Source organism: Homalodisca vitripennis, chromosome 5 (assembly GCF_021130785.1).
Source record: "Homalodisca vitripennis isolate AUS2020 chromosome 5, UT_GWSS_2.1, whole genome shotgun sequence".
Taxonomy (NCBI): domain Eukaryota; kingdom Metazoa; phylum Arthropoda; class Insecta; order Hemiptera; family Cicadellidae; genus Homalodisca; species Homalodisca vitripennis.
Genome location: NC_060211.1, coordinates 57171496 through 57184423, shown reverse-complemented (window position 1 = coordinate 57184423; position 12928 = coordinate 57171496). Strand labels below are relative to the sequence as shown.

The window sequence follows — 12928 nt, the reverse complement described above, 5'->3', positions numbered from 1 at the left end:
CAGAGTACACAGTTGCCTCTTGAAGGATTGGGAGGAAAGGCTGAATACGTCAATGCGACTGCATACAAGGTTTCCAGAGTGCTGCAGACGAGAGAAGATACTGGAAAAGCCATGGAAGGTTCTCCTAACAAACAGTTTAGAAGATCTGGTGGCTCTAGGAACCCTCAGATCCACTTCCCCAAGCAACTCAGAACACTCAATGAATCCATTGATAATCTTGATAAGGGAAGTTATATCAATATCTCTCCTTCTTGATTCAATGATGGATAATCCCAAGCCTCAATGCACCTCATCTACAGGGACGGAAGAATAAGTAAAACCCAGCCGAATCCTAATCAGTATAACGAATCTGCGTTGAATGCTTTCCAGGACTTCACAGTGGTTCCTCTGGTGCGGAGACCACACAACCAACGCATATCCCAGATGAGATCTTACAAGTGAGCTGTAAATGGTCTTGAGTGAGTAAATGAAAAGCCCGTCCCGAGACGAGAAGATCACATAAGGAATTCCAAAATTGAGCTGGTGTAGATGTCTGTACACCATTCTTCATCCTTATGATTCTCACCACATCAGTCCCAAGAGAATCATTTAGTTCTTTTAGTTTATCTACAATACAACAATGTCTCGGCTAAAAACTATCCCTTTGCTAAAATGTAATGTCTCTTGGGGGTTTGCCACCCCAACCAGAATGGATCCATTACGGAGTTTCTTGACTGATTTGGGCGGGCGGCCTGCGCTAACAAAGGCTTTATTGACAAAGACAGGGCTCACATTTGTCAGGTTATTTTCTTCGTCCTTGTGTTTAAATACAAGGAAACGGGAAATTTGTAGGTCGACATTTGCTTTCGTTTAATTATATTTGTTTGTTTGCATCTTCACCATCTTCTGATTCAGAAGAATGGGAACGTTTCCTTTCTAATTCAGTAGATGAGTTTCTTATTACTACTCTATTATGTCTAAGGGAGTTCGATTGATTGAGCGTTGAAAACTTAAGAGATACGCTCACGGTCATGAGATCTTTTCTATTCAATAACGGCACTTTTGCTTTCAGGAACTGCTTAATTTTATCAATCTCCTTTTCAAAGTTTAGAAAACGTGGTTCAATGTTTGTGAAAGTTTGTTATGTTCAAATTCATTGCTTATCAATTACTTTCTTAAAACATAATTTGCACATAATTAAATCATCAAATACCACAATGTAACTGTATTATATGATTGGCCAATAATTAATAATGGTTTTATAAAAAAATAGAGTTTTATTGAATTTGTGGTACAGAGCACCTAAATTGATATAAAATATATATGAATGAATATCTATAAACCGTTAAGGAGTATTGCTGGTTTTGGATGGGGTAAATTAACTTACAGAGCTGAAATGCTGTTGACATACCTGACTGCCATGCCATCTGCTGCTGTCTAAACCTAAAAGTACATAACTTTAATGTGTATGTGTATGGATGTTGTGTTGATTTGTAGTTTATTTGTTGAGTATGGGTGTTAATAATATGTACGATAATGTGTGACCAAAATTTGCATTAAATGTAACAGTCAATGAATATATGTGCAGGACTTATTCTTATTAAGATGTAAGTTTTATGCTAATATTTACACATAATCCAGCCACGCTCTAATTAGGCCCGACAGTTTTCAGGTCGTGAAACTAGGCTAGCCTAGTTAGCGAAATCATTGCTTTTGACACAGTTTTGTCGACCTCATTTTTATGCAACAACTTTTATAATTTACATTTGTTTTATCAATATAAATGTTTAAATTTATTTGTATTTCTTCATTTATTACATTAACCTTTCTTTTATATCCTTAAATGTTCTCCTGTACCATGGATTAACTTTAGTTATCCTAATGAATGATATTGCAATTTATCATATTGTATAAACAGTTAGAAGCTCTTGAATTATTCATGGTTAAATTAACACCATTGTAAATTTAGTTTCACTATATTCAACAGAGGTCAGTTCCAAAAGACAAATATTGTCATTTTAAATATAAATCAACATAACACCTTCAGTGCCAAGGTCCCTGTTTAACATTCACATATATTGTAATTTACTCTTACGTAGCCTACTTGTAGTATGCTTTGCCACTTTAGCCTACAAACAAAAAGAACCAGGAAAAATAATAGAGGTTAACATTTACTTTAGGACGTAATGATAGTTTTTTAAACGGAAAATGGTTAAAAAGTATATTTAAAAGTCATCAGAAAACGATTATTAGTGAAACTACTTAGGATTTACTTGCCGGCTCTAATAGGAGTAAAAGCATTCAGTATACTGACCCACAAATTTAACTCAAAGGCACAATAATTTTATGAATGTATTCATTTTAATTATTATGATGCAGCCACCACCACAATCGGGTAGGATACGATAAGCGGACCCTGTTTTTTTATATCGAAGAATGTAATCATCGATACCTAATGTTCGCATCTCAAATCTTAGACTATCAATCGATATAAAAGTATCTATAGTCCTCAATAACAAACATATGTTTTAAGGGGATTCCCTACTGAAACTAGTGATTTTCATTAAAGCATGTTTAATGATTATAATATGTATATATTTGGGTTCCTTTGGTCTTAGAATAATGATTGCCACTGTTATATTTTAAAAATATACACATATTTACCTCCTTTTTGGAATTGTTGAGTTGTTTTTTTAGAAAAATACATGGGATTTTGAATGTCTTATAACTTTGTAACTAATGAAATATTATTTTTTATTATCTCATTTTTAAGAACATGACAAGTACTAAGTTTTTGTGCATGCTCAAGTTTATTTCTCAAATAGTTTTAAATTTATGGCTTGACAAAAACATTAAAAAAATTTTTTTATAAATAGTATTTTTAATGATTTTTTATTTAAACTTTTATTTAACATATAATAATATCCATGCACAAAAAGGTTTACAACATTATAAATAATATGTAGTAAAAGTTTCACTGCTTTAGCTTTAATAGCTAAAAAGTTATTAGAACTTTTGTGTAAAAAATATAAAAATTTTAAATCTGCGGGAATCAGCGTTTGAAGTTTACACAAGCTATTTAGTAGCTATAGATGAAAGTAACTTACCATACTGGTACTTATAGTCAGTGAATGGTATATTTATATATTGAAGACTTATGTAGGCCTAATAAACCACTAACAAGAAAGAAAAGGCTATATTTGCTATATGATTACTAAAAAAAGGATTGCTGGGGTCTTCTGGCACTGGCTGACTAGACCAAAAGTAGGTGTGCGTGCTCCTCTTCAAATATTTTTTCACAGTGATGAAAAGTTGTATTATAGTAAATGTTATTATGTTTTTATGGTTGCTTATAAGCCATAGAATTGAAATAAATATAAAAGTTAATTTCAATTTGTTTCGTAAAAATTGGTCATTTTTCAGTAGGGAATCCCCTTATTAATATTAACAGTGATCAAACAAATTATAACCAAAATTAGGAAAACTAAAGACAACCTTTGTTTCTTTCCCACAAGTTTCACATAATGGGTCTTTCGGTAATAGTCCTACATGTTGAAACCATGAAAAACTTGTCTTATAATCTTTCAAAGCAATGTCGTGTAGTTTTCTAAAATTGACTGCCATTTTAATAATCAAATGTTACTTATGTAAAATTGAAATATTACCTTACGTATGTATTATTTGAAAGTGTTTCCAGCTGTTGATATAGATTATGTACGTTAATTGTTCAAAATAATTAATTAGTATCGATTGATTATATCAATGGTTATGATTAAGTAATATCGTTTGCCAGTTTTGATATAAAAAACCGGGTCCGCTTATCGTACCCTACCCCCACAATCAATTCATCGATCGACTTATTTATAATTATCTAAATTACTGAAACCAAAATGTTGAAATGTTGAAACCTAATGTAATTACGTTATAGGTATTTTATATTACAGCATAGTTTATTTGTTTTTATACCTAAAAAACTAATAATTTAATGAAGAATAAAAGCTGCCTAAGCTATATGGGTTTATTAAATGTAAAAAAATAAAGCAGTGTAACATTTTTTATTGAAATATAAACTTGTCAGACAGCTTGTGGCACAAATAACACATGTGCATCGACATTTTACTTATGGTCATTATTCAGATACCATAGAAATGATTTTTCTTTGTTTAAATTATTTTCTTCAATATTTTTATTTAGTATAGAACGCTTTTTACTTGACATATTTGGTACTTTTAATCAACTTTGGTTTCCTGATTCCAGTGTGGTGGTGGCCACTTACTATACTGCATACCAGCCTGTCCGAAAATCAGAAAGAGAAAGACATTTTTACATATTGTAAAGTTTAAAATAGATGACAAGGGCTAAATTCAAAGATAAAAAAATATGTCTAACCTAGCCTATATTCTGTATGAAAGTACAAGAAAACAACGTATTGTATTTATCACTCACTAAGCCACTTGCACCACAAAAATGAAAGAACAACTTTTTAAATTAACAACACAAAACATCACTAAGATGCCCAAAGAAGTTTACCAATTTACCAAAATAACAGAGCAATAAAAAAAGAGTTTTAGATAATTTTAGGCATTGTGGATAAAGTAAACATTATCAAGAACGGATAGGTACTTGTGTCCACAGTACTTATCCACTGATTTACCTAATTACTGAACAATCTGTACAGGGTGACAATTAAGTCTGGAACCCCCTTTTTAATTTTTGAACCACAATAGAAAGAAATACCAAAGTTCAAACGTGCTTACTGGTGATAGTAACGCACACATCTGCCCAATTACCGACCAGATATTCCCTTTGGGGGACGGTCCACAAGGAGTCAGACAAAATTCTTAAATAGCAGCATAGGTCAAGTTTGGTATCAAATTAAAGGTCTCACTTAGCAGAGTACAATGCCGCAAACCGGACTTCAAAAGGTGGATTCATTCAGTAGTTATAGCTATTTGAATTTTATAACAATTTAACAATGTAAATTATTAAGTATTACAAGTAAACACCAATTTTTAAGTACCTGTGATCAAAGTAAGTGTTCAAAATGTTCCCCTCCCATCATCTGGCAATGTCCTAGGCGGTTTTAAAACCATCCACTGCATTTTGAAGGTAGTCACGAGGAATATCTTGAGCTTCTTGGACTATGAGATTTCTTAGGTGCGCCAAATCTCGAGGCTTAGTACGATAAACTTTATCTTTGAGGTATCCCCAAAGAAAAAAATCCAGCGGAGATAAAGCAGGGGAACGAGCAGGCCACTCTACTGCACCACGTCTTCCAATCCATCTGTGATGGAATATTGTATCCAAGTATTCTCTAACAAGGAGAGCAAAGTGTGGTGGCGCGCCATCTTGTTGGAAATAAATTCTTTGAAATTGTCGACCAAGAGCAGCTTGTAGTGCAGGAATTATCTCATTTTGGAGCATTGCTAGATACGAGTCACCATTTAAATTACCATTGATAAATAATGGGCCCATAATTTGATTTCCTATAATACCTGCCCAAACGTTAAGTTTCTGTGGATGCTGTGTATGACTCAATCTGCCACTTTCACATTCTAACAGTAATTGTGTTATTGGTAATAATTATTGATTCCTGGCTTTGATTACTACATTGTTAGATGATGGGAGGGGAACATTTTGAACACTTACTTTGATCACAGGTACTTAAAAATTGGTGTTTACTTGTAATACTTAATAATTTACATTGTTAAATTGTTATAAAATTCAAATAGCTATAACTACTGAATGAATCCACCTTTTGAAGTCCGGTTTGCGGCATTGTACTCTGCTAAGTGAGACCTTTAATTTGATACCAAACTTGACCTATGCTGCTATTTAAGAATTTTGTCTGACTCCTTGTGGACCGTCCCCCAAAGGGAATATCTGGTCGGTAATTGGGCAGATGTGTGCGTTACTATCACTAGTAAGCACGTTTGAACTTTGGTATTTCTTTCTATTGTGGTTCAAAAATTAAAAAGGGGGTTCCAGACTTAATTGTCACCCTGTATATTTCACCCTAGATTTGTGGAACTTACACTTAAAACAAATCAAAAACAAGACTCAAATGCATAAATGAATCTTATTCTATCAACATGTAGTTTTTCATCAGAAACAACAAAGTTCACAATAATTTGAGTTGTTGTTATGTCAACCTGGTTAATGTTTTATTTACTAACCAATACCACCAATGAAAATTCTAATTCTTTCTCTATCAATTATTAAAAAAAAAGAAGATAGCCTATGCTGATTTCATAAAAATTATCCTTTAACCTCTCTAGCTTTAGAAGACATTATTGTGATCTGGAATGTTAGTAGTCACACACAAATACATACACAACTGGACAGTACAGTAATGTAGTTTACAAAAATTTGACCTTTATAAGCGCTTACGTGATCTGAGCTTGAATTTAGGTTCTATCTCAAGGAAGGTTTTCTTTTCCCTTATATTTAAAAAGCATTACACCTTTTTTTCTATACAAGTTAGTATAATGTAATTTTACTCTCTTAAATTAGCTGCTATGAAGGTCCATTATGTTTCATCCACATACATTATTTTATGTTTTTGTAGAAACATGTATCCTTAAGAAACAGCACTTGTTTCTTTTCTTGTAGAAACTGTTTTATTTTATTTTCATTAAATAAGACATAACATTCATGGTAATTACGTGGCATTATCTTGTAGACAGGAATATGAAAATTATTAGTTTCATGTTCACTATTATAAAAACAAAATATAAATTAAATGGGTTTAAAAATTATCTTGAATATAGATAAGTTATACAACTATTTTGTCAATTATTATGTTATTTTTCTATAGGAGCTGATAAAAGGGAGGATGGCAGAGACAGACTCACCGTATGCGAGAGACGAGGCAGAGGTTGAAGCCGACTCTGGGATGCAGCTGGATAACGGTGCCAACAGCAATGAGGAGAATGGAGATCCTGACACAGAGGGAGGCATTGACGGGGCTCTCAACACTAACTATGATTCGTGTGATGGAGCAATACCGGTCAGTATCAGGAACCCCTTATTGTGGTTTGACATTTGTATACAGTAGTAAATATTGAGTGATATCAATATGAGTAAAATAGTAGTTTGGAATAAAAGTGCTAATCTGTCAAAATGAATTAAAACTAGGAATATAATGCTTATGCAGAGATCCATTTTAATAGTTTGCTACTTTTATTTCTGCCTACTATTTTACCCATATTGATAATTTCCTTTTTCTCTAGTTTCAGTTTATCTGTTATCCCTAAATACACCTCATACCAGTTTTATGATGCCAGTAATTATGAAATTAAATTCAAATGTACATCAGAGAAGTTTCTACTTGCTTGGTTATTATTATATGTATCTGTTCACTTTTAACCAATAGCCCTCGAATTACTTTCAACAAGAACGGGTAGCCCAATTGATTTACCATGTGTAGGTTTAGGAGTGATTTGGTATTTTAGATGTTTCTTGTTATATTTTGTCCTCTTATAGGGGTTTGACGTTTCATTCTTGAAAGTTATTTAGTAACTCATATAAAAACCCTGATGCATTTATACAATTTTTTAGAACCAAAAATATGTAAAAAAAGGTTGTAGGAAATGCCTAAAACTTATGTTTTGTACATATTTCTTTCAGGATACCACATATATTTATTTTATGGATGCATATAAATATAATTTCAATTTGTGTATGAAAAAAATACTTGTACAGTAAATAATTTCAAATAAATGTACATAATCTAAAATGTACTATTTTCATTGTCATCGGAATATTCATCTAAGACTGCACCTATTTCATGCCGATCCAAGTAATCCCTTTCCATGATAAAAACAATCACTGACACTATATTACTATATACTGACATTATATCACTTAAATAAAACAAAGGAGTCCCTGTTTGAAAAGAAGCAATGAAAATACATCACAGTTACAGAAGTGTTACAGGAAGTAAACACAAACATCCGGCCTGTATCAGACTATTACAGGAATAAACCAAAACTGGAAATTTTTATTTTTCAAAGTGTTTGGAAGCAATCAGTTGTCTTAAGTTTGATTATTTTGATTTTATTATGTATCTAGACAAATTTTAAGATCGATTTCTATTCAGTTTTCATTGAGATATTCGGTCTATGATGCAATAAACAGTAGCTAAACAGTAGGCGGTCAGTCCCGTTCTTCAAGTCCTCAGCAAAACAACGCATCGGTAGGCCAGCCCCACCCTGAAAGCGGTAACGGTTAATTTATTCCAGCTTTAATAACTATAACTTGGCCATAATGGTAAGACAAACACAGTGCCATAGTTAGGACCTGGTTTTTTGGGGGGGAAAGATGAATTTGATTGAAGAGCTGACCACACTGTGTGTTATGGAATAAACTTGACTATATCTAAATTTAAATAAATTAATTAGGCCTAATTCAATGTAAACCCATTTAACTGCTGTAAATGATTTCAAACAAGTTGGATTGCTGTTACATATATATTTTTAATTTGTATAGATTTTGGAGGTTTCTATCCCCCTCTTATAAATTTACACCATTGGACAAACAGGTCCACCATAACCGCTTCTTCCCACCAATGATACCTTCAACTTTTATATTTATTAAATATTTTAGAAAATACATTATTGATAGCAGTTTAAGTTTAATTTGATACTCTTGTTAGAAATTCTCTTAAATGTGACATAGTATGTCCTTTTAATTAAGATGTATTTAAAATCATTGTGCTCCTTGCTTTGTATCAAAATATTAATATTTTTATCACTAATAATAATTAATATTTTTATCACTAATAATAATTAATATTTTTATCACTAATAATAATTAATATTTGTATCACTAATAATAATAATTAATATTTTTATCACTAATAATAATTAATATTTTTATCACTAATAATAATTAATATTTTTATCACTAATAATAATTAAGGTTTGACATTTCTTTAGTCTTCTTTCAATCAATATATTTAACCTATCCAAAAATAAACTTGTGTTTGATGAAGGAGATATTTACACATCTTCCAATATGAATGCTTGATCATTAATTACAACTTAAATTGATTTTCTTTGATATAGTTGTTATAATGATGGAATTGATAATCTCCTACAATCAAACTTCTCTCTAATAAAAGAGATGACACTTAATGTGTGCACAATTATTTACATATATCTTTTTTACCATCATTAGGCTATCTAAAATATATGTAAGGCAAGTTATAGACGTTTTAGAAAACAATGTTCTGGACTTTCTGTACCAAAATCAGTATTACTTTTGATTGGGTTAACCAGTAATAGAATCAGTAGATAGAAGAAAGTTTATTAACTCTTAACGACATTTGCCGGAGTCAATTGTCACTGATGTCTGGCTAAAACAAGACCACTGACAAGTTAATACAACGTGGAACAACCCAGTTTATGTTTACCTAAGACGGATGGTGATTCTACTAGTGGGAAAACTGTGAAATAAATAGCCATTAGATGGTTTCTGCATGCTGATTTGCTTACAATCTGATACTTGAGTTAGCTGAATGTAGGATCATAATACAGTTCAGTGATTACGATGTAGGTTTGTGCGTGGATCCTTTCTTCTAGGTTTCCCTTACTGTAAAAAAACTTTTAAAACTGGCATTCACAAACAAATATAAGTAAATAATGTATATAATCACTCAGTAAAAAAGTGCTGTACCTCAATTGTCGTTAATTAATTTAAAAGACCGGTTTCAAATTAAACCAAAAACAGTCAAAATAGTGTTTTTTCCAAAGTTTTAGCTAAAAAATTATTATTTTGTCAGTTTTTTAGTTAAAATTGACCAGTAAATCAAAATACATAATAAAAAACAATTTTTTGTTAATTTTTATTATTTTTAGTGACTTTTTAAGGGGTAAAATGGATTTTAAGGGGTAATGTGGATCTTTTTAAAGCTTTTCACAACTTCAAACACTATTACATTAATGGGAAAGCTACATACACGTCTGTGGGGTAACTAAAATCTTAAGTTCGTTCTGTTCCTATCTCTCCAAAAGATTGCCAAGAATTTGTACACTGGACTAGTTACAGTAAAATCATTAAATCATCACCAAAGAGTAAACCAGTTAAGTTGAAAGTACACCAAGGCTCTGTATTGGGATCTCTGCTATTTCTAGACTATATGAGAGGTGTAAGTAGTAGGACATTGATTGATAATATAAATTAAAGCAAATTTATCTGTCTATCAGACAGAATTTTTTCTTGTAGGACTGGAAAGTAATTCGCCAATTCTAATAAAGTCACAACATTTTAAACCCACAAAAATTTTAAATTCATTTAAAAAGTATTTGTAATACTAAATTAACCCTCAATGCACCATAGAATAACCTGTTATTCTACGAGCCATGTATTTTGATACCATTAATGACTTTGGAATAATCTTCAATAACACTACTGTTGGATGTTTTCAATAGTACCAAGATGATGCCCTTTCAAGTGTTTTTTATCTTAAGAAACAAAAAGAAGTCATAAGGGGCTGAGAACAGTTTAATACGGGAGCTGGAGAATCACAGGAATACCTTTATTGGTAAAAAACTGGTTGATAGAAATTGGCGTGTGACAGGGGGCATTGTCATGATGGAGCACCCAATGGTCTGAAATGTCAATCTGACACAAAGTACCTTTTTTCTGAGCCGTTCAAGGACTTCTTTATAATAGAAAAAAATTCCTTAAATGTAAGAAAACCTAATTTTGCCTCAATAAAAATGTGTTTCTATTCTATTTTTATAAAAGATTTTGTTAACAGCCTGTCTTAGAGGCACACATTTTCTGTGAACGATCTCACTTCTATAAAAAAAAAATAAGCAAGGTTTTGATTTTTTTATTTGCTCATGCAAGCCTTTCTTGGTCAAGGAGATTGGGGAATGTGCCACTCTTCACTTTTCGTTTTGTCTCAGGATCATACTCAAAAACCCATGATTTGTCATTACGTGACTGAAAACTGTAGGTTATTTTCAATACGTAAAGAAGATCAAAGCATACATTCTTTTGATTGTCTTTTTGTCCAATTGTTAGGTTTTATGGTACAATCTTGGCACACACCTTTCTCATGCCCAAATCTTGTGTCAGAATCTAATAAAGAGTGAAACGATTCAATCTCAACTCCATACTCTTTAGCCTTAATGTAAGTTGACAGTCTGACCTCCCCAGAGCTCTCACTCATCGATGTTCTCATCAGTTCTCGATGTTGAAAGCCTCTCAGAGCGAGCTTCATCCTCAATTAACTCTCGGCCCTCTAAAAATGCCTTATGGCACTGAAAAACTTGTGCTCTGTGATAATGAATGTTCCCCCTTAAGCTTCTTGCAACTTTTGAAAAGTCAAAGTCGCAGATTCACCCAGACTAAAACAAAATTTAATGGTACACACCGTTGCTCCAAACTATGTTGTTCCATTTTCAAAACACACCACACTAGAAACACTTCACTTATCACGTTCTAAGGGGTCATGTAGTCACAGGACAAGGTTGAAACTTGTACTGGGCCCTTTGGAGAGTCCAAAGTACAAGTTGTGATAAGGAGAAGGTTGCAGTGTTGCCAGATCTCTATCAGTGATTCCAGTCTCTCAACTTTTCTGCCACACCTCGTTAGCATACCAATCGAAAGAGAATGAAATACTTTCATGTATATACACCTTTCTGACTCACGTTTGCTTATTATTATCACAAAAACTTAATATTTTGAATCAGAGTTGGTGCGCTGCTCAAATCCCAACTACGTCCTTATAGAAATTACAAACCCATTCAGATAAGGAGACGAAAACCACCAAAGTGGCATGAATGGAAAGTTCAATTTTGCTCTAAACCGTAGTCATTGTCAGTATTTCGCTAGAATAAACCATTTAGATTTATGTTGTTTTATATTTTTTCTCTCCAATTAGAACATCTGTGTCTTCTCAGGGTCATATAATAATAAGGTTATCCTACAGAAAAATGTTAATTATTTTTGTAATTCTTATTGTTTAAAGTCAAATGACACATGTGATGAAAGAGGAAGAGTTACTGTTCTATTGACTGAAACAAATTTATTGCCAGTTGGCTACAATAATTATTACCTTAACTAACACAAATTATATATATATATATATATATATATATATATATATATATATATATATATATATATATATATATATATATATATATATATATATATATATATATTAATCTTTCATTTGCAAACTAATGAAATGAACAATTTACCATAAATTTAAAGCAAGAAATTATTGTGGTTTTTCTCATTTTTAAATTGCATAAACAATTTCTTTTGCTAAACTCTATTTATTTCCAGTATTTTATATTTCTGATTGAGTACACAATTATGTGTGATATTCGTAAAATATTTATAAAGCCCAAGTTTGCTTTACATGTTTTAAATATTAATATAATGTTTTAAAATTTATTTATAGTTTTTTTGCTGCAACTCTGTATGTTTTAGTAATGCAACAAACTGTGTATTATTTCTGTGTTATAAAATGAAATTTGAAACTTACACATTTACACTTATGGAATTAAAAAATTAAATATTTGTGCTATGCACTTTAATTTGAAATTTATGTTTTCATAATCTAAACTTTCTCATTTCAACTGTCTTAATTATTTTGTGGGCATCATATAATCTGTTATATTTCATATATTTACAATCTAAACATTATGCTGAATATAATAATATGCTCCACTAATAGGTTGTTTCTAAAACTATATGTTTTATAAATATAAACAAAAAATTATTGCAAAATGGATTAAAAACGGCTGGTCAATGATTGTTTTAATATGTTGCAATTATTTTGAAAAATATTCTTTATGTTAAATTCATAGCTCTTTTAAGATGATTTTCCCAAATACAAAAGAAGTAGGAAATGTTTTGATCACTTCACGTGAAAGAAGGCAATTTAGGCCATTTTGTAATCAGACGAAATAAAAACAGCTTGAAA

General features: G+C 31.5%; 1 protein-coding gene across 2 annotated transcripts in view; it reads left to right on the top strand.

The window, feature by feature from the left end:
• Positions 1–1421: 1421 nt before the first annotated feature.
• LOC124362244 (zinc finger protein ztf-16) overlaps positions 1422–12928 on the top strand; it is a 32827-nt gene continuing 21320 nt past the window's right edge. For both annotated transcript variants that reach the window (XR_006922447.1, XM_046816585.1), the window contains exons 1-2: positions 1422–1586; positions 6797–6988. Coding sequence is in view for 1 of the 2 variants with exons in the window: in XM_046816585.1 (XP_046672541.1) it covers positions 6815–6988 (174 nt within the window). In the remaining variant the exon portion in view is untranslated. The remainder of the gene's footprint in view (positions 1587–6796; positions 6989–12928) is intronic.